This window comes from Dermacentor albipictus, chromosome 1, assembly GCF_038994185.2.
Source record: "Dermacentor albipictus isolate Rhodes 1998 colony chromosome 1, USDA_Dalb.pri_finalv2, whole genome shotgun sequence".
NCBI classification, from domain to species: Eukaryota; Metazoa; Arthropoda; class Arachnida; order Ixodida; family Ixodidae; genus Dermacentor; species Dermacentor albipictus.
The window spans coordinates 25587501-25609825 of record NC_091821.1 but is presented as its reverse complement, the minus strand read 5'-3'; the positions used below and the strand labels follow the sequence as shown (position 1 = coordinate 25609825).

The 22325-nt window shown below is 48.7% G+C and overlaps 1 protein-coding gene across 3 annotated transcripts in view; it reads right to left on the bottom strand.

Moving 5' to 3' along the window:
* Positions 1-22325, bottom strand: part of LOC135909416 (long-chain-fatty-acid--CoA ligase 5) — a 181439-nt gene that overhangs the window by 146743 nt on the left and 12371 nt on the right. The window contains exon 1 of one of the 3 annotated variants that reach the window (XM_065441359.2): positions 8484-8748. The exons of 1 other annotated variant lie outside the window; for it this stretch is intronic. In XM_065441359.2, coding sequence (XP_065297431.1) covers positions 8484-8505 — 22 coding nt within the window. In that variant the 5' untranslated portion in view covers positions 8506-8748. Of the gene's footprint in view, positions 1-5359; positions 5667-8483; positions 8749-22325 lie in introns of those variants that run through there. One more of the 3 variants, XM_065441360.2, reaches the window with a different exon arrangement.

Genomic DNA, 22325 nt, shown 5'->3' with positions numbered 1-22325 from the left:
CAAGCGAGGTCCGTCGCGTGACAAGAAACACGACGGCCACGATCAACGTATTCCCAGACGCGGACAGATCTTTTTCGCATGACTCAACATTACCCTAGGGGGAGGGGAGGTCATACATTCACGAGAGTTGACTGGAGGAAACGGCAGACGTCCGTCAGCTGCGCTTCATTGTGTGTCGTTTAGTTCAGTGGGCCGGCTTCATGTGCAAAAAAGATCCCACTCAATAGGACGTGCTACAAACGCAACTCGCTCTTTCGCTAGCTCTCTCAGGCCGCAGTATATCTGTGCCGCGAAGCCCGCTGATCCATTGCCTGAAGCACTGAAAAACGCCACAAATATTCCAGCTATTCGCCCTGGACGAAGCATCCTTTGCTTGGTCAGCAGATGCGCTCACTGTGCGGAAGCATACGCAGTTTCGTAATTATGGCTTAGTTCTGCTCTTTCCTTAGGAGTATGCACATAACGGCGGACAAGTTTCAAGTTTTGCCTCTATACGTAGCAGTCACTATAACATATGGCCTTTATGCCATAACGGCACTCAATCGGTACAGTAAAACCAAATCGATAGCCGTATTAGAGCCACAAAGCGCTCATGAAAATGACGGATATAATGCGCACGCGTGCGACATGGCGGGGCGGCCTAACACTTTTTTCTTGGTAAAATACACGACTTGTCATTTCACGGTTACGATCGCTTGAAGAGATGTCGCCCTGCAGCGCTCCCCGTGCTTACAGACTGAGCAGCCCGCGTAGAAAAATAGTCCAGCATTTTCCGAGTGACACAAATTTGCAGAGTGAACGCTTTGCTAGATGCCTAAGTTTGAGAATATAGCCTCGTGCATCAGCTCACAGGATGACACGTATAACGAATGCGAGACAAATAGCTCGAGCACAGACGATAAACGCCAGACGAACTGCGTACTGGACCGATAAACCAAACCGCAGGCGAGTTTTAGCAGCAGTGTTGCCACAGCTACAGATTCGTACAGCGAAGCTGCCTATGGCTGGGATCTGGGAAAAAAATGTGTCTGCCCCCCCCCCCCCCCCCGATATCTTGACAAAAACAAATCATGTAGGCCGATCCTGGTGATAGTGCAGAAAGAGCCCAAGTTCAATGGCATATGCTCCTGTGGGCTCGCTGACGTGTAACGCCCCCTTGAACTACCCTTTTCACAGGTGGGACCCAAAGACATGCCAGGCGCAAGGGCAAGAACAGTTGTTCTTGAAATGTTTTCTACAGCTTTTTTAGAAAGGCGCCAACCGCGCAAACGCGCTAGTGCCACTGCTCGCGCGTTCGTCGTCGCCGTCGTCTTCCACAGCTGGCCCCGTTGTCGCTCAACATTCCAGCGTAGAACGTCTGTCGTGGTACGCGAGTGTTAAAAAAATTAAATAATGGCTTTAATGTTCAAAACACAATGCATTGTTCAAAACACAATGAACACTTGATACTTCAGGTACCAGATGTCTGAGGCCCTGCCGTAACTGGCTTGAAATTCGGAACAAGATTCGAGATTCGCTGCGCGTCATACGTGTGGTTTTTCAGACCACGCACCACGCCAATAATTTTGGAGATCATTGAATCGTGTTACTGCTTCATGGGTGGCACTTTGCAGAACTATCAATAAACGCTGGATCCGTGCTGGCAGAGACGTTGTTTAAAATGCCTCTTTTGCCAGCTTTAAGAACCTATTGATTTTCCAAGGAGAAAAAAAAATATTTCTTGATAAATTGTGACAACACTGCTTGCCAGTCACGGTTTACGACTGCCTCGATACCAAACGTCGTCAACACGTATACTGTCGTTTGTTAATTGCTTAGAATACTGCAGAAGTGCTATCACTCGACCGCTAGGTGCGAGTGAGTGCATACATTACGCGCGTTAATTGCGCAAGATTTAAAAAAATAATAACCACAACAACACTGGGATTGTTTCCAGGACGTTGTAAACGGCGCAGTCAGCTAACTACCGGGTTGGCGTCACTCCAGACTTGCGTCAGTGCAGCGACGTAGATGCGCCTCAACGTATATACTATGTATACACTGACACTGCCAACCAAAGAAAGTCGCGCTCTGGCAGCCATCGTTTGCATCTCTCTGACACAATGTCATCATGGCTCTCGGCCAAGACTAGTGCGCCGTGCATAAACAAACGCGTGCGGAAAGAAAACAAGGAGTCAAGGGAAGGCTCGCTCATGCACATGATCAACGTCTCTGTGAATAATAGCTACACAGGGTGTTTCTTTTTTTTTTAAGCTGCACCAACTTTTTTGAAAAATTGCCTGGGGCAGATAGCGTGATTCTAACACTTGATCTATATTACTCGATGAGGCGGCCATTCTACGAGAAATCGGAATGCTTAATCGAATATTTACCATAATTACGCTAATTAACTTTCTAATTAATTATTTTATGGCACATATTTGAATAAACTAACTGCAGCTGGTGAATTCGCAAGGCGCATCCACTTGGGACGAATTCTCAGGACTGCACCAGTTTCGAGGTATTCATTTTCGAAGCCTCTAACGAAATGCATTGCTGTTACAGTTGAAAATTAATATCTCGAAACTGGTGCACCCCTGAGAATTCGTTCTACGTGGATACGCCGTGCGAACTCACCGGCTATAATTCGTAGACTGAACTATGAACCTTAAAGTAATTAAGACGTTATTTAGAATAATTATGCTAAGTGTTTCATCAGGCATTCTGATTTCACATATAATGGCCGCCTCCCAGAGTAATATAGATGAAGGGTTAGAACTATGCTATCCGTCACAGGCAATTAAAAAAAAATTTGGTGCAGCTAAATAAAGACACCCTATAAATATGGCGTATTGCAGCCGAGCACGAGGTCGGGGGCTCGAAACCGGCTTCGTGTTCCAAGATTTTGGCGCCCCACTAACCTCTTCCAGCTAGGTGTCGCGATTTGGCGACATACCGAATCTGCAACTCGTAGCTCAATCCTAACCAGACAGGCTTAAGCGGGGAAAAAATCGTTATTTCGACGCTGTGTGCAATCCATACAGCTAAAATATACAGGGTGTTTCAGCGAACACTTTCTAAAATTAAATAAATACTGCCTGTGGCGGATAGCACCATTCTAGTCCATGAGGTGGTCCTCTCGAAGAAGCGGACGTTATTTGCACAAAAAATTGAAATACATACTACATTATACTATACTAGTCTATACTATACTAGCACATACGCATAACCTGTTCCTTGTAATGCATTTTTGCACAAGGAATCTTTATTTTTCTTATACAAGAAAGCTAGTACGTATCAAAACTTATATTGCGTACTTGAACACTTCAAATAAATCAAGAACCTCCCAACTTGGCATTTCCTTTTGTGAATATTCTCATTTCCGATATAAATAAACATTCTGGGGTTTTACGTGCCAAAAGCACTATCTGATTATGAGGCGCGCCCGTGATGGGGGACACCGGATTAATTTCGACCACCTGGTGTTCTTAAACGTGCACCCAATGCACTGTACACGGACGTTGTTGCCTCTCTTCCTCGTCGAAATGAGGCCGCCGCGGCCGGAATTCGATCGCCCGATCTCGTGCACATATAGCAGTGCAACGCCGTAGCCGCTAAGCAACCACGGCCGGTCATTTCCAATATGTATAACTTAAACCCACTCGGTCACCACCAGACGTTGATACATCTCTATAGTATGTCGAACTTTAACGGGACATCCTGCAGCGAGACGTTGCTAGCAGAAGCGCATTCATTATACGCGCGCGTGCGCCCATCGCCTCAACTTTCACAGGCGCACACCGCGAGATGGCCGTCGTCCTGACGTATGTGCTATTTGTCCGCGTTTGTTCGGCGGGTGGGGTCAATATATGCCCGACTTCTGGCCCGACTCGATAGTGTCGGGGTGTACTCGTAAGAAAAGCCACAAGCGAGTGGCCGCCGTCGATGCCGTATACGGATATGCGCTGAGCCTGACAGAAGCTTGCACATGCTCGTAAGATTGTATTGTATTGTATTGGGTTTTATGGCGCATAAGCAACTCAGGCTATCATGCGCCAAACACGTGGTATAATTTATTTCAAAAATTGGGTATCCTCAGCGAAGGTCCTTGTCCGGACAAGGACTCTGAGGAGCCCAAGAAGAAACTGATTCAGAAGAAACTCGTAAGAAGAAACTGATTTCATGAATGGCTGGCCTTGACACTGCGATGCGTAAATATGCGGAAAACTGTGATCAAAACAGACTAACAAGGATACACGGCAGATAAAAATTACCTAAGGGCGACTTCGCCACAGCTGCATTCGCCATAGCTGCATGCAGTTAACAGACAAGGATGGTGAAAAAACAGCCAAAAGAATTCGTGCTGAGGTAAATGAAGCAACGTGTGACAAAAGAAAATCGTCAATTTCATGTCATTTTACGTGCTCCTCGTCAAATAGAGCATGCATCAATGGATTTCAATACGGATTCAATTCCGCCCTCCCCCCCATCTGCATAGACTAGAAATGACGAGTTTCTACATTCGGACTTGCGCACGTGTATGGCAACAAGACGAAGCGCTGACATTCACAATGCCATATGCACCCTGAATAGTCCTACCCGTATGCTACAGTTGAACACTTTTGCTATACGAGCCACCTGATCAAGCCCCAGCACAGTCGGCTTCTACAGGAGCTTCTACAGCAGTGGCTGGTGCCAGTCCAAAGCTGCTGGATTCGTAACCGTGCTTGCCGCGGGTCACTTCGCTGAGACCGTCGCTCTGTGCCAATTAAGCTACGCCGGCCGCATATAATTGCGAAATCTCATCCTATAGCGGGCCTTGCGAAATCAGGAATCCTGATCGAACTACTACGCGCGTCGAATTACGAGCCATCTTCAACGCGGCTCACTTAATCTGGCTGCTCGCCAGCGCTCAACAGGTGCAGAAACGTAGAAAACGGGGCATTGCAGTCAGAATGCACGGGCTGACACGCGGCGGTCGGAAAATATGCAGCGAAGTGAACATAGAATATACAAAGTCTCGCGGAGGAGTCTGGCGCGATTACCCACTATACTCGACGAAAAGCAAACAGAGGGGCCCCGTAAATTAAGTGTTGCCCTGTGAATGGGGCGGAAAGCACTGGCATAACGGAACGAAACAGTAGCATTACTCTTTTGTTTGGACTGTAAAGAACAGTTGCCCTTGACATATTTTCCGAAGCGGAAAAAAACAAGATAGCTCCAATTTTCTCACGCTCGTCTTTTCGTTCCCGATCTCTTTCTCAACGCACCCTCTTTCGAGAAACAGTGGCGCGAAGTGACGCATATCCCGGCAGAATACGCGTTGCTCCGCGCGTGTCGTGCAAGCGCGTTCGCGCGTCGCTGAACGCAAAGGCGTTACCTCTTCGAGTCACCATGACGGCGGCACCACCGGCCGCGTAGCTGGACGGCGCGCGCGACCGGGCCAGACGGCGGCGACCGCTGCGCTGCCGCGTAGCGCACACCTTCGGGGGCGCAGCTGCAGAACGTGCGACTTCAGGGCGAGCGGTCGGGCCGCCATGCGCTCGCAGCAGCCTTCGGCGCAAGCGGTGTACAGCGTCGCCGTTCGCAGCAGACCCGCCGCTTCCCGCAGCCGCCGTCCGAGACGCGGGAGGCGTATGCGCCGAGGGACGACACGAAAGGGGTGCAGGAGCCACGCGCGCGTGCCAAGTTCCGTTCGCTCGCGCACATCGTCTCCGCCGTCGGAAATAGCAGCGCGGCACCGGACGGTCAGAGGGGAAAATCAAGGCGCTCGCGAGGGCCGCGCAGAAACACGCGCCTTTGTGGCTCCTCTGGCTCCGCGCTGCGCATGTCGCGAGCAGCGCGGTTGGCAGTGTTCACGCACGAGCCAATCCCAGTTATATTCCATCTTGCCGCTCCGAAAGGCTGATTCGCGATCGTATAGCGTAGCCAATGACGGAGAGCGAGAATAATTAGCTTGACGCAGAATAATGCTTACGTTCCGATTACAGCAGTTCTATGATTGAAGTCCCTTGGGGGCGCAATTCGTTCCAAACAATGCAACACGGACGCAGGTAGCCGAAGTACGAGCCGCCACGGAAATAATATAGAGACGCAGGATATATTGCAGTATGAAGAGGCAATGGGCGTCGACGCCAAGATCCTCATCTACGTGGTTTGTGGGTGATACACGGATGCGACCACATTACTTTGCACGCAGAGCAGATTCGAAAGTTCGCCTCTGCTATACAGATCAAAAAGAGACTTTGGTGGCGCTACCGAAGTTGTGTGTAGCTCGAAGGCTTGTCTCCTGACGCCCACCAAGTTAATTTAGCTTTAAGGTAAGCCCGTACTAACAACACCTGCGCATAACGAAAATAAACAAATGAATGCTTCCCGCAGACACGAGTAATGAGCCTAAATGTAAGACTGAAGAAAAGCGTGATGTGCTGTGCCGACATTCATACATACATACATACATACATACATACATACATACATACATACATACATACATACATACATACATACATACATACATACATACATACATACATACATACATACATACATACATACATACATACATACATACATACATACATACATACATACATACATACATACATACATACAAAGTTCGGGTGTCTTAAGCATGCAGCGACGAATGGAAGAGGGTACTTGAACTACTCTATAAAATTCTACGCTATACCTACACCAGGCGTGTTTTTTTAGCCGCACGAAATTTTCAAAAATTTCCTGCGCTAAATACTCGATGAGGCGACCATTATTTCGACGCGGAATCAAAATGCTTAATTGAATAACTAACATAATTGCAATAATTCACTTTTTAATAATTTACTTTAGGGTACACATTTGAATTTACGAATTGTAGCCGTGCGTCAACGTATACATTGACGTGCGGCAGAGCGTGAGTGCTTCAGCGCAACGTCAAACGTGTCGATGCCGGATACATGATTGCGCACATGTGTGTCAGTTTCGTTGATTTTTTATCATTTGCGTAACAGTATAGCCCCCTAAAGAGAACGAGGTGCCGAAGAGAAAGAACGTGACTGTTTCAGGACGCTGTCGGCAGAGGCAAAGCTGCAGCGACGCTACAGCTTCCACTGCAGGGCAGAGGAGGTCACCGGCGAGGGGAGTACGAGAAATATGTCAGCAAAATTACCCTGTCAAGGCACGACGATGTGCCCCATCACGCGGACACATGGCCGATACGCGGATGTCGCGAAGCATATAATGGCCAGGTCGAGACAGCGGCACGGACACACGCGCTCGTTTTGCTGCACGCTGGCGGCCGAGTAAAGCTTGGAAGCGTGGAAGGTCATTCGTGCCGAATGCATATGGCGGTGCAACTCCGCCTTAAGTGCGCACGAAGCGCCTCGTGAGTAAAGGGTATACCTTGCCGGTGTTGTGTTTCTGAAATGCGAGGAACAGTCGCTGGGGTGTATAATTTCCACTACTTGCATGCCCAATGCGCGATTCGATCTTGGGCAATAATAAACCATACCTACACTCGCACAACTAGCCCTACAAGCGAACTCTCCTGTAGCTTTTGTGCGACAAGATGTTGCGTGAAGCTTCGCGCTAAGTGCTCGACCATTGTTTACGTTTGCCCCAGCTGTTATGCTTTTTCCACTGCGATGTCTACACCCAGAGGCGCTGGTCATTTAGACAGCTCTATATATGCAGTCGCGGTAACCTGTGCTGATGTATAATGAGCAGCACGCGAGCGGCACACACGTGGAACTAGCACACCCGTTCTGCTGTGGTGCGGGAGGTCGCCGGTTCGATTTCCGTCCACAGAATCCACTTGTAGGCAGAATGTGTGTGTCCAATGCTAAAACGCTCGTGTACAAATGCTTGGGTACACGTTTCAAGAATTATGGTTGGCAAAAAATATTCCACAGTCCTCCCCTACGACGCCCTATTATAGGGAATCTGCGTTACTTTGGGACGTTATAGGTTCGATCAATCAAATTCAAGTGAAAGAAGTACTGCAATAAAAAAAAAAACTCTCCATGTAGTCCGTTCGCTTTCACGGCGACTATAGTTGAAACAAGCGCCCTTAAACCAATGCAGTGCTTATCGCTTAAACAGGCGCAAGAAAAAGCAAAACGACACGTGGCGAGATAAGCGCAGCCAAGTTGGATCAACGGTTTTCAGATGCGAAAGTTAGACGTGCCACAAAAGCATTCCGTCAACGCTATTAAGCGGCCAATCCACAGGATCGGCGTAATTAACGTTTGGTCCTTCGAAGAGGCGCGCGGAGGGGGAGGGGGGGGGACAATAAAAATAAAGAATGGATCTAGAGCTACGGGACACGTACGGGACCGCCGGAGGTTACGCACGCCGCTGTTCCGGCAGCGCCGCACACGTGAGCGTGCAAACCGAGCCGATCGCACCGCGCCACCAAGAAGCATGGGAAACAGGAAGCTACTGCAGCGCAGGAAACAGACCCCCCCTCCCCCCCCCCCCCTTCCCCGTTTCGTTGCAGCGCAGTTTACCTGGCGTAGTTGCCGATCCCATGACGACCAGGCAGGCGTGCTCGTCGAATATAGGAGTCACCGAGGGCCAGTCTCAATTCGCCTGTCTGCCGGTATTCTCGATGGGAAAAGCGTGTGTGCGCGCACGTGCGTGTGTGTGCATTCCAGGCACTTTCGGGCTGTGGCGCGGCTGCGCCGCCACGGTGTCGCTGGTCGGTCGCCAGCGATGCTGCCACGAGAATCGAACTACAATCGTGGCGCGGCACGAGAGCGCCCGGTGTGCGCGTGGGAACGGCAACAACGTGTACCGCACGAAAATAAAAAAAGAAAAGGAAAATAGCCCGAGGATGGCACACGACGCGAGCTGCACGTGGCGGAGCGGCGACTCGCCGACTGACGTCGTCGTCGTCGGTCTCGCCGCCGCCGGGAGGCAATGGCGGCGCGCTGCGCACTGTAAGATACGCGCACAAATGCACCTCAGCTGTCGCTTTTCATTCATGCGCCCGCGGTGATGGTCGCCTTCGCGAAGCGCATTGTAGAACCTCCTGGACTCTCAAAGAAACGTGAAAATGAGCTTCGCGTTCTTCCAGACACCATGTCATTGCCACAGAGGTCTGCGTGTATCTACCTCTCTCTTCTTTTCACACAGGTTCGTTTGAACTCGTTCCCTTTACGGCTCGCAGGCAAAAAACTCGTCCACGCTTTCGAAATCCTTCTTGGTATATTGCAGCGTCACAGCCTGCGGCGCTACATTCCGGTAACATTTTTTTTTCTATTCCTTTCTCGCTTTCCGTACGCCCGTTATCGTGTAAGATAGAGGAGTGAGAAGAGTTATAAAATGAAATTTTAAGTTTTGGCGTACTCATGATTCAGTTTCTGCGTGCGATGCCTTTACAGTAAACGTAAAATTAAACGTAAACGTAAAACGTAAAAACGTAAACGTAAACGACCCGCGTGCCTGTGCCACAATGGCCCGACCGTCGGGACTGTATACACTCTTAAAAACTTTACACCCTTTGTGTCGTATCTAGACCCACAACGATAATCGTTATCTGTCTTGCCCGCATTTCCTTTCTTTAACGCGGCGAGCGCGGTGCTTCCCAACACTCTAAGAACAGTTTACACCCTTTGGCTTGCCCCTTCTGCCACACAAAAATAATCGTCATCTGCCTTGATGCGTTTCCTTTCTTTATCGCTGCAAGCCCGGAACTTTCCAGTGACGAACGGCACGCGCGTTATCAGAAGAGGCACTCCAAAGGGTGTAAACTGTTATATGCTGATAACGCGCGTGCCGTTCGTTACTGGAAAGTTCCGGGCTCGCAGCGATAAAGAAAGGAAACGCATCAAGGCAGATGACGATTATTTTTGTGTGGCAGAAGGGGCAAGCCAAAGGGTGTAAACTGTTCTTAGAGTGAAGTCACGAACGGCTTGCGCGTTATCAGCGTGACAGACATTTTCGACAGGGAAGTAGCGAGCACGGCGTTTTCAAGAAAGGAAACGCTAGCAAGGCAGATGATTATTGTTACACTCTTAGAAAAATTAACACCCTTTGGAGCGTACACTCTTAAAACTGTTGCACCCTTTGGGGTGTAAATTTGTCCCGTAACAATAGTCGTCATCTGCCTTGCTTGCGTTTCCTTTCCTGGAAACTCGGCGCTCGCTACTTTTCTGTCGAGAATGCTGCGTCACACTGATAACGCGCATGCCGTTCGTGACTGGGAAGTACCGGGCTCGCCGCGTTAGAGAAAGGAAACGCGGGCAAGACGGATGACGATTATTGCTGTGAGACAAGATACACTCTTAGAAAAATTTACACCCTTTGGGGCGTATCTTGTCCCACAACAATAATCGTCATCCGTGCTGCCCGCGTTTCCTTTCTTTAACGCTGCGAGCACGGTACTTTCCAGTCACGAACGACATGCGCCTTATCAGTGTGACGCAGCATTCTCGACAGGAAAGTAGCGAGCGCCGAGTTTTCAGGAAAGGAAACGCAAGCAAGGCAGATGACGATTATTGTTGTGGGACAAATATACACCCCAAAGGGTGCAACCGTTTTAAGAGTGTATGTGGCAGAGATACACCCCAGAGGATGTAACTTTGCCTAAGAGTGTATACACATGCGCTCTAAAAAAAGGTTAGCACCCTTTGGGGTGTATCTCTGCCACACAACGATAATCGTCATCTGCCTTGCTAGAGTTTCCTTTCTTGAAAACGCCGCGCCCGCTACTTTCTTGTCGGGAATGCTATGGCACGCTGATAACGTCCATGCCGTTCGTTCCTGGAAAGTACCGGGCTCGCAGCGTTAAAGAAAGGAAATGCGGACAAGACAGATGACGATTATCGTTGTGTCGCAAAAGGGTGTAATTTTGCTTAAGAGTGTAGGACATGTTCTGTTCCCGTGCCAGCCGCGTCAAAGCGTGCTGAACGCCGCTGATTACACTCTCAGAAAAATTTACACCCTTTGGGGCGTATCTTGTCCCACAACAATAATCGTCATCTGTGCTGCCCGCGTTTCCTTTCTTTAACGCTGCGAGCCCGGTACTTTCCAGTCACGAACGGCATGCGCCTTATCAGTGTGACGCAGCATTCTCGACAGGAACGTAGCGAGCGCCGAGTTTTCAGGAAAGGAAATGTAAGCAAGGCAGATGACGATTATTGTTGTGGGACAAATATACACCCCAAAGGGTGCAACCGTTTTAAGAGTGTACGCTGGCTGCGCCTTGACGCTAGACTGTACAGCGTCCACTTATCGCCGGCGTAGCGTAGCCCTCGTTACGCTGGACTATATCACCACGATTAAGAGAGAAACGTCTTGTCGCACAAGAAGCGTAACCTTTTGATTTTCCCATATCTGTTCCAGTATCTTATCACTACTACTGCTTCTTTCGCGTGCCTTAACTCCGTTCTCAATAAAAAAAGATAACACTGTTAGAGCGGACAATAGCTTTCGTGCGCTGTGTGTGTGCTTTCCTCATATGCATCAGTCTGCAGCAGTGACTGAACACAAGAAGCACGCATCTGAACTAAAGGATTAGTAGGCTCCCCTGACAATCCACCGCCCACTCAAAATCTTGTTTCATTTTTTTCTTCTTTTTTTTATGTCTGTTGATGAAGCTATTCACCATCGTTATGTTAAACAGTTTCCGACAAGGTCGTAGTGAATACTTCGAGGTTAAAAAAATTAAGTTATAGGGTTTTACGTGCCAAAACCACGATCTGATTATGAGTCATGCCATAGACAGGTACTCCGGAATAATTTGGACTTCTTTAACGTCCACCTAAATCTAAGTACACAGGTGTTTTCGCCCCCATCGAAATGCGGTCGCCGTGGCCGGGATTTGATCCCGCAACCTCGTGCTTAGCTGCCCTACACCATAGCCACTAAGCAACCACGGCAAGTGACCTTGAGGTTAATCTTCACCATTGTGGCATTCCTTAATATGCGCCCAAAATACAACTATATACGAACGTTTATGAATTCCGCGCCCGCTGGAATAGAACCGCCGCGGCCAGGAGTCGCGACCACGTTTTTAGCTGTAGAACACCATGCATCCGTTTTAGCCTCCGCAGTGGGTAAGAAATGCGAACAAGAACGAAAAAAGAAAAAAAAGAAAGAAGAGAGGTAAACACAATGCCTAAAGTCATTAATCGCACGCATGCCCCTGTTGTCAGACTTCGTACCAATCGGCGCACACTCTTCCTGTGGGAGAACAACGACCTTCCCGATCGTACATTCGTGCGAGGTGGCTGAGTGGCACAGCTGCATGCCGTGAAGACTATACATGCACGCGCGTATACGACTTGGTGTGCGTAGCACACGCGTCATGCGCTTGTATATACAGGGTGTTTCAACGAACACTTTCAAAAATCTTTAAAAGTTGCCTGCGGCAGATATCACAATTCTAGTTCATGAGCTGGTCTGCTCTAAGCGGCGGACAATACTTGCACAAAAAGTTGAGATGCAAAATCGACTAATTAAGTTTTAACTAATTAAGCTTTAACTAATTACATTATGGCCCACATTGCAATTTACAAATTCTAGCTGTGGAGTTCGCAAGGCGGATCCACTTGGAACGAATTTTCAATATGACACCAGTTTCGAGATCTTAATTCCCGAACTTTCCCGAGCGGAGAAATGGATTGGCGTTCCAGTTAATTTGTTAACAAAACGTCGTTTCATGTACTGAAGCGCACAACTAACGGGAACGCCAATGCATTCGTTCCAAGTGGATCCGTCTTGCGAAGTCCACACTAGAATTTGTAAATTGCAATATGGGTCCTAAGATAATTAGCTTAAAAGTTAACTAGTGAATTTTTGTTAATGAGTCGATCAGGCATATCAATATTTAGCGCAAGTAGTGTCCACCGCTTCGAGTAGACCGGCTCACAAACTAGAATCGAGCTATCTGCCACAGGCAACCTTTAAAAAATGTTGACGCACTCAAAAACACCCTGTATGCGCGCAAGGACGTTGCTTCCCCTTAAGCAGCCCGTGCGTTGCGTAGTGAACCGAGAGACACACGGCGGCGCGCGTCGACTCGCGTCAGCGGTCGGCGCTCATTAGCACCCGACCGGGCGCCGCAGCAGTGGGCGATTGTACGCGCACGTTTGCTTCCGCAGAGAACGGCGAAGCTTTGCCCGTGGGGCCGCCTTGTAGGCAAACTTTTGGCTCGTGAAGCACAAGCCCTCCAAATCGGTCTGTGCCGCCGGAAAAATCGTCCAGCACGCTCGGAACGTCTTTTCTATCCTCGAATGCGGTATGGCGAGCATGACACAGAAGGTGTTTCACGTAACTTTAGCCAAAAGTTAATTACATGCAAATGCTACGTAGCTGGACAGAACCAAGGTAATGTTATTTGCCGTGGCTCGCACATACTCGAATTATTTCTTGCATTCCGCGTAAATCACATAATTAGTCTCAATATTTTACCAAACTCATCAAATATTATTATTAGATGAAAAGTGTCAATGAGCAAGTTGTAGAGCAACATGAAAAACTCCCGGTGCAGCTTCCTATTGCTCACTACGTGCCACATAAAAGTGTTTTTCCGAGTGTGAAAAACACTTTTATGTAGCGCGTATTGAGCGACAGAAAGCAGTATCGAGAGTTTTTCATGTTGTTCTACAATTTTATCATTTACACTTTTCATCTAAAGTAATGTTTGATGAATTGGTAAATACTTAAGTCTAATTATCTAGTTAGGCAAATTGCAAAAAATATATATATATCCGAGTATCTCCAAGCGACGGAAAACAACATGACCTTGGTTCTGTACAGCTACGTATGATTTGCATATTTTTAAAATTTGGCTAAAGTTAAGTGGAACACCCTGTATGTGAGCGAAGACAACAGTGCTCGCGCCGCAGAACAGCGCTCGCTACCACTCAATAGGCACGAAAATGGCACCGTTGACGCTTCGTCGTCGATTAAGAATCGTCCATATAACGCAAGCCTCCTCTGAAGTATACTCTATCTGCGTCCGCGTCTGCAAATGCGAAAGTACACTATAGGGTTTGGAATGCCGGAGTGGATGTCGTGGGATCGCATTTCCTCACGTTCCATTCCATTTTCAAGTTTTTTCGCCTCTCGTCATCGGCTCGGACATGACTAGCACGCTGCCGCTCGGCCACTCGGCACACCGCGTGGTAAGACAAAATAAATGGAAAATGAAGTGGAACGTTACAAAACACGGGCCCTGACTGTACGAAACAGACGAGCTGAATTATTCATGCATGGATTCTTAGAACACTCTCACACGTGCGCGAATGTATGCGTTGCTTCTTTTGTCATTTGCTTCTCTTATAATTGTTGTTTAGAGCCGCTGCAATTCGCACATGTATGTCTACCGGGTGGCCTTCGATTTGTGCACGAAGCTTCTTATATCGTACGGGGAAGTTCCTTCGCGTGCCGATGAACGTGTACAGTTGCAATGTGCCAGACGGGTTGCGTAGTTTACACGACGCAAGTCGCGCGTCCTGTTATCTTATTTTTCCGAATCAATGCAGTACACTATTTCAGCTTTATAGCGCGAAAGAGCAGTGGTACACAGCGCTATGAAAGTAAATTGTACAAGACATTGCTAGGAAATCTGCGAATTACGTTTGGGCCGGCCACATTGTGTGGCGACATGGCCACAATTTGAAGCTTAATTTCTCCAAAGCTCAATTCTCCATTGCCACTCCGGCTCCGTATGGGAGGTAACATTGCCTCGTAACCTTCGTTGTACGCATTTGCGGTGCATGCCATGGCTCTGAGTGGCCTTGAGCAATGGTTTTGAGCGTGTGCTGACCTATACCGAAGGAGGAAAACAAGTTCGCCACGTTCCTCCTGGGCACAGCTGCGCCCTTGAACGGCTGCGTCGATTGCCCGTCTATGGTAGATTTGCGCTGCCACGGCCATTGTTTTTTCTCAAGAGGTTGGGTTATGTGATCCCCTGTTTGACTTATTGCCGTTTCACTAACTCGATCCTTTGCGACAAAGAGAGAGAGAGAGAGAATGAAGAGGAAAGGCAGGGAGGTTAACCAGATATGAGTCTCCGGTTTGCTACCCTACACTGGGGATGGGGGATAGGGGTTAGAAAGATGACAGAGAGGGAAACGCAAAAAAAAAAAAAACGAACGCGCACACATGGAGACACCCACACAAAAGGCGTTCCAGTTAAAGTCGTTCACACAGGCCGGTAGATCGCAAGAAGCGCAAAAGCGCTTGCACGGCCTTCTTCTGTGACGGTAGGTCCTTTCGATGTTGCAGAATTCTTTTTTCGGATAGCGGTTGGTCGTCCAGTTGGTCTAGTTCCTGGCTGAGGCATGCCCTCTGTGGACTGTACTGCGGGCAGGTGCACAAAATATGGCCAATTGATTCGTCATGGCCGCAGTGGTCACAGGTTGGGGTGTCGGTCATCCCTATGCGGAAGGCATAGGCTTTAGTAAAGGCAACGCCCAACCAAAGTCGATATAAAAGCGTGGCGTCTCTACGGCGAAGCTGTGATGGCGCTCGAAGACTTAATGTTGGATCAAGCGAGTGCAGTCGCGGATTTCTTAAATGTGGCTCATTCCATTGCGACGCGGTGCACTGCCGAGCAAGTAGGCGGAGCTTCCGTGCAGCGTCAGTTCTAGAAAGAGGAATGGGGACGTGGCGCTCCTCAGTATGGGCTGAGCGGGCAGCGTGATCCGCCCGTTCATTGCCGACAATCCCGCAGTGACTTGGAAGCCACTGAAAGGTTATGTCGTGGCCTGCATCACTTATATGGTGTAATGTCTCTGTAATATGGAATATTAGTTGTTCGTGCGGTCCGCGTCGTAAAGGTGACAGTAGAGACTGCAGTGCCGCCTTCGAGTCACAGAATATTGTCCATTTGTGTGGCGGGTCATCACCAATGTGATGAAGAGCAGTAAAGAGCGCTGCGAGCTCTGCTGCTGTCGATGTTGTCGCGTGGGTCGTCTTAAATTTGATTGTTGTAGCTTTCGCTGGTATGACGACTGCCGCCGCGGAGCTGCTTGGAAGGACAGATCCATCAGTGTAAATATGCGTAGAGTCACGGTGGTTCTCGTACAAATATAGTAGCGTGAGCTGTCTAAGGGCTGGTGATGACAGATCAGCTTTTTTCGAGATACCAGGTATTGCGAGGTTGATTTTCGGCTGAGCGAGGCACCATGGAGGGATCGAAGGTCTCGCAGCCGGAGTGAAACAAGCTGGCAATGATTCATCATATGCAGTTATCGTTTGGCTGAAAGATGTGTGTGGCCTGACCGCTGGTAGAGAGGCTAAATGGTGACGAGGAGTCCTGGCTAGATGCCTTATATGGGTCCTGAGTACTTCAATTTCAATGTGGGTCTTGACAAGGTGGTCTCTAGCGATTGCTATCGTAGCCACTGTTGAAGCACTCTGAGGCAGGCCTAGACAGATCCGGAGCACTTGACCCTGAAGACTTTGTATAGTGCGTAGATTCGTTTTGCCTGTGTTGTTTATTGCTGGCAAGCTGTATCGCAGAAATCCCAGAAAAAGCACCCTGTACAGTTGTAACATGGCACTAGGCGACATTCCCCAGGTCTTGCCAGCGAAAAATTTGAACAGGTGGCATATGCCTGTCAACCGTTTTTTCACGTAAGATATGTGTGGGCTCCATGACAAGTCCCTGTCGATTATGACACCTAGAAACTTGTACGATCGGACCCGTCGTATTACTTGGCCATTTATCGTTACACTGTAGTTTGCCATGGGTTTGCGCGTAAATGGCACCAGTGCGCATTTCTCGGAGGAAATTTCGAGGCCTCGATTACGGAGGTAGACAGCAGTTTGTGTCGCGGCTTTCTGAATTCTCGCTCGCAGCTGTAGGCGTGTTACTGCAGATGTCCATATGCAGATGTCATCCGCGTACATTGATAGCCTGACTGTGGTTGGCACGTCCTCAAGGAGAGCAATTAGTGTTAGATTGAATAACACTGGGCTAAGTACACCGCCCTGGGGGACGCCGCGGTAGCTATAATGTAGAGAAGTATGGCCTTCCTCGGTGCTTACAAAAAAGGATCGCATGGATAGATAGCTCCGTATCCATTGAAACATCCGACCACCCACTCCTACCTCTGCGAGAGCAGAGAGGATGGCTTCATGCGTAACGTTGTCATACGCCCCTTTAACGTCGAGGAATAAGGATGCGCAGAGACGCTTACGGCGTTTCTCATGTTGAATGTAGGTGACCAGGTCGACGACGTTATCGATCGATGATCGACCGCGTCGGAAGCCCGCCATGGCATCTGGGTAGGTGTTGTGGTACTCCAAGTACCACTCCAGGCGTCCTAGGATCATTCTCTCCATTACTTTGCCCACACAGCTCGCCAAAGCGATCGGGCGATATGAGGAGAGCTCCAACGGCGACTTGCCAGGCTTCAGCAGTGGAACAAGGCGACTTGTCTTCCAGGTTGTTGGTAACGTGCCATTTCTCCAAGATTCATTGTACACCTCAAGAAGAACCTCTCTCGCTCGCTCCCCCAGGTGACACAAAGCTCGGTAGGAAATTCCGTCAGGTCCTGGCGATGATGTGCGGCTACACAAAGCTAATGCTGCCTTAAGTTCGTGGATCGAGAATGGTAGATCCAACCGGTGATCACGTGGTGGCGGACAGCTGCTCGAAGGCGATGGACTGTTGGTAGCTGTGAGTTGGCCGGATAATCTGGCGCAGAAATCCTCTGCCACGTCAATCTCCGATCTCTTTTGAGAGAGGGCAAGTGCCTTGAATGGGAATCGCTGTACGGGAAGTGTCCGCAGTCCGCGCACCGTTCTCCATAGTTGCGATAAAGGCTTGCGTGGATCTAGCGACTCACAGAAGGCAGCCCAACGTTGCGATTCGAGCTTGTCTAACCGGCGCTGTATCTTCTTTTGCGTGCGCCTGGCGGTCCGTAGATCGTCCATTGTTTTCGTACGTCGGTATCTTCGTTCAGCACGTCGTCGGATTGCTCGAAGTCGTTCTAGTTCCACATCATAATCATTAAGTTTCGAGGAGCATGTTAGAGTACGCATAGTGTCTTGCACCACGCTCTTGATTGCCTCTTCCAAGTCGAAAGATGGATTGGCGTCGCAGTGTTCTTCCATAATAGACTGAAATTTAGGCCAGTCCACTCTTTGGATCGTATCCCGTATTTTGGAAGCGGTCAATCCTCTGATCTTGATGTACGTGGGGATATGGTCGCTTCCGTGCGTCTCTATGTCCACAAACCACCCTGCACGTCTGACTAGGCTTCGCGAGACGAAAGCCAAGTCAAGACAGCTGCTGTACGTGGAGCCACGTAAGAACGTAGGACTTCCATCATTCAGCAGCCAAAGTTCATTACTGGAGGCGAAAGATACCAGAGCTCTGCCTCTTGCGTTGATGATCGGACTTCCCCAGAGTGTATGATGGGCGTTGAAATCTCCAGTGATGACCCAGGGATTGGAAGTTGAGGAAAGGATGTCTCGTAGTCTGTTGTAATCAAATCGACTTGACGGAGATAGGTAGGCGCCTATAAAAGTGAAGGCCAGATTCTTTTTCCTTACGTTTAGGCATATATATTGATTACTGTCATTAGGTGGTACAGGCTGATGAGTGTAGGTGAGGTCACGGCGAACGAACACCAAAACCTTACTGTTTTCATAAACAGCTGACGACATAAATGATTCATATCCAGAAAGCCTGATTTTGTTCGATAAGTTCGGCTCGCAAATGACGATAATGGGAAACATATTGGCGAACACGAAGCGACGGAAATCCGAAAGGCGCGCTCTGAGTCCGCGGGCATTCCACTGAAAAATAGCTGCTTGTCGGACCTCTTCCCTAAAAGACCGTGGCTGTGGAGCCATGATCTACTCAAGGGTTGCAAGCACCGGACTCAGAGCGTCCAGTACTTGAAGCGCACTTCTGGCAGACGGTGTGTGCATGTTGCTTAGCAGCACGCGAATGGCATTCATTAAAGGCCTAATAAGTGCTATCACTTGCTCATCTGTTTTCCGCGACTCCTCGGATACAGCACCTTGCTGTACTGGGGGCGGCTTCTTCTGCGGCTCTTCTGGCGGTCGTGTACGCGGAAGTGGCGGCCATTCCTTTGTGGAGAGAGATCTGGCAGTTTGCTCCCTTCCAACATTGGTGATCGGAGTGCTGGAAACGTCCGCTGATGATGATGCTTGACGAGGGGACTTTTCCTGAAAGCTTGATGTTTTCCGCCGTGAAGACCGTTGTCGGTGACGTCGTCTTCGCCGTACTTTCTCAGCGGCCTCTTTGTGGGTAGAGTTATCTCTCACCATTTGCTTAAGAATGGTGAACTCTTTCTTGATCTGGGGACAGTCTTTGGAAGAGGCGCAGTGATCACCTTGACAGTTAGGACACTTGAACGTGGTTGCGCTGCAGTTGTCTTCTGAATGGGGTTCGGCACATCGAGGGCACACGGCCGAATTTCTGCAAACACCCTTCACATGTCCAATCTTCTGACAATTGAAGCATTGCATTGGTCTTGGAATAAATGGTCGAACCTGGTGGAGAAAGTGGCCGACCTTCACGTAGGGTGGAAGGCAGTCGCCTTTGAAGGTTATCTTCACACAACGTGTGTTGCCGAGGCGACCAACATGCACAATCACGTTGTGTTCGCTTGCTGGTTTTATGAGAATTGGGAGGTCTGCATTAGATATTTCATTGTCAATGTCATAGATGACTCCAGTTATTGTGGCACCATTCGTTGGCACGATGGATCGGACCTTGATGTTTCCCAGCTGCGTTACATGTTGTAGTATGGTCAGTGCACTTGGGTTCATCACATCGATTGCCAGGATGTTTCGTCTAGTATTTATCCTGACATCCTTGATCTCATTTGGCACGGTGTTCTCTAGATACATGGAGAGTGCTTGCCTGTTCAGGATGCGCAGGTTGTCGGTAGCGTTCTGTGGCACAAACAGGATGGAGTGAGGCCATCGCTGAGGAGCTGTTTTCACAGTGTTCGAGCTGGAGGCCGAAGATGAGTTGATAATTCTTCGTTTGGCCTTGCGGTACTGGACAAGTCGAAAGCTGTCCTCCGAGGACTCGTCACCTGATGCGCAGTACAGCTCTGTGTCCTCGCTACCACTTGACGTACTTCCTCGCTTCCTCGAACCGATGTCCGCGGGTGAACGGGAACCGGGAGGATCCTCGGGGTGTTGTACATCCATCACCGCGATGGAGGGGGCGGTAGACCCCACAGGTGCAGAAAGAAGTCCAGAAAAACACAGAGACGGGCGAGATGTGTTCCGCAAGAGAAGCACTTCGTCTTCCTCCACCACGCGACAAAGAGTATCTTTGCGAATAGGTAGGTTAATTATACAGGCAAAATGCGGAACGGAGCAATAATTTATTTCGTAATCGAATAGAGCGGGTTGCGGGATTTAGGGAGGCAAGGAAGCGGAATTGGAGTGGGTGAGGTGTCTTGCTATCTAGCATGGCTGCGGTGTTCCTAACTGGGGCGCTGCGCTCAACAGCATAAGCAAACATTACGTGTAAATACACATGTCGGCAAATGCCCATGGAACAATTTTCCGAGTTACATACAAATAATAAATGTAACAATGGCTCACAAGCTGCGTACGTAATTAATAATTAACTAAATTAAATTATGTGGTTTTAGGTAACTGATTATGAGGCACGCCGTAGAGGAAGACACCAGATTAAGTTTGACCACCCGGGCTTTCAACGTGCTCTAAGTCAAAGTACACAAGCGTCTTTGGATTTCACCCCCCTCGAAATGCAGCCGCCGCGGCCGGGATTCGAATCCGCGAACTCGGGCTCAGCTGCGAAACGCCAGGGCCACTTGACCAGTACAGCGGGCTAAATAAATACGTATATAAAGAAATTGTGCGTCTAGGTCGGCATATTTGGTACTTTATCATGGCGCTGCATCGATTATATACGTATTTACCGAAAATAAAGACTCGGCAAAGTTTCAAACTGTTTCGCATTCAGTGGGTGATTTTTTTATCATTCGCTATGCCACTCTATAATGCTAAAACGAGCATTATACCAGAGGAGGCAGTAAAACATAGATAGCTTCTCTTCGATCGACCACGCAATAGAAAAAAATAAATTTAAGACAATTTGGGCGCACTTGCAGATGTCGACGTGCGTCTCAAAAACACAGATGCACTGCACTTCGGAAGCGAGAACAACAGCTTTCAATTTTACATGCTTATCGAAAGACATAGCTGTAATTATTTTGTTTCCATAATCAGAAGCTTCCTCGTGTACGTTAGCTCCCTCATGTCGCAAGATATCCGTTCGTCGAAACCCACATGCTTGACTTCTTTTGTTTAGGCAGCCCCGACGAAAGTGATTTTGATGGCTTTCACTATCGACCCATATATAGAGTCTAACAATGGGCTAAGGCATTTATTGCTTGACGATAAAATCTTTCCTTACCCAAAGTTCACTGGTTGCAGACAAGCTAAAACACCTCATTTCTGTGGTATTTCGGACCTGGAGACTATACAGCGGGTGCGCACTATCTAAGAAAAACTTTTTTTTTTAATTTTAAGCCCAAATTGGCACCTGCGGACTACAGTGTGTACACCGGCTGCGTACTATAGTCCGGAAAATATGGTACTTAAGAAAGTAAGCGAATTCTACAGGCGTGGACGATGCACCACAGACAAAAATTAAGTTATATTTGGTGTTTGTGGGTTTTAAAAAAATCATTTCTCAAACGCCCATACGCGTCCTGGCCACAGTGCTCTTTGTCAGGACGGTGCTTGGTTCATTGGGTTGTTTCTTTTTACACTTGTAGAGCATGCCTGTAAACAGCTTGTGGCATGGCTATCGGAAGCTCTGTCCATTTGCCCTTCAATGATAGATATGTGCTTGCTGTACATTGCGTGCCTGTGCACGTGCCTGATAGGATAGTATAGATAAACTTTATTAAAAGAATAATCAGAATGATCGCTAATGGTCGGGGCCCCTAGTCCAGGGCTGCGCTGGCTCTTGCCATCTTCTCAGCTCCTTGAATCAGCTTGAGCTGGTAATCGAGGGCCGAGCTGGACAGCAGTGCCTCCCATTGCTCCCTCGTGGTGCTTGCGATATCCACCACCCCATCGAAATCTAAAGACAGAGTATGCCGCTGCCTGCGGTAGGCTAAAGACAGGCACTTACACGAACCTATACATATTACAACGCGTACACCCCACAGCCTACAGGGACGAATGCCCGTGGTGCGGGGTCACACCAACCCTATATCACAATTACGTGGGGGTGCACGCTACAGAACATAGAACACCACGGCACGTGTCTGAGTACACGTGTTTTGACATCAGCGGTTAGTTGGAGAGCACATTGCTCATTAATCTAGTCCCCCTTCACGGTACGCGAATGCATATCAATA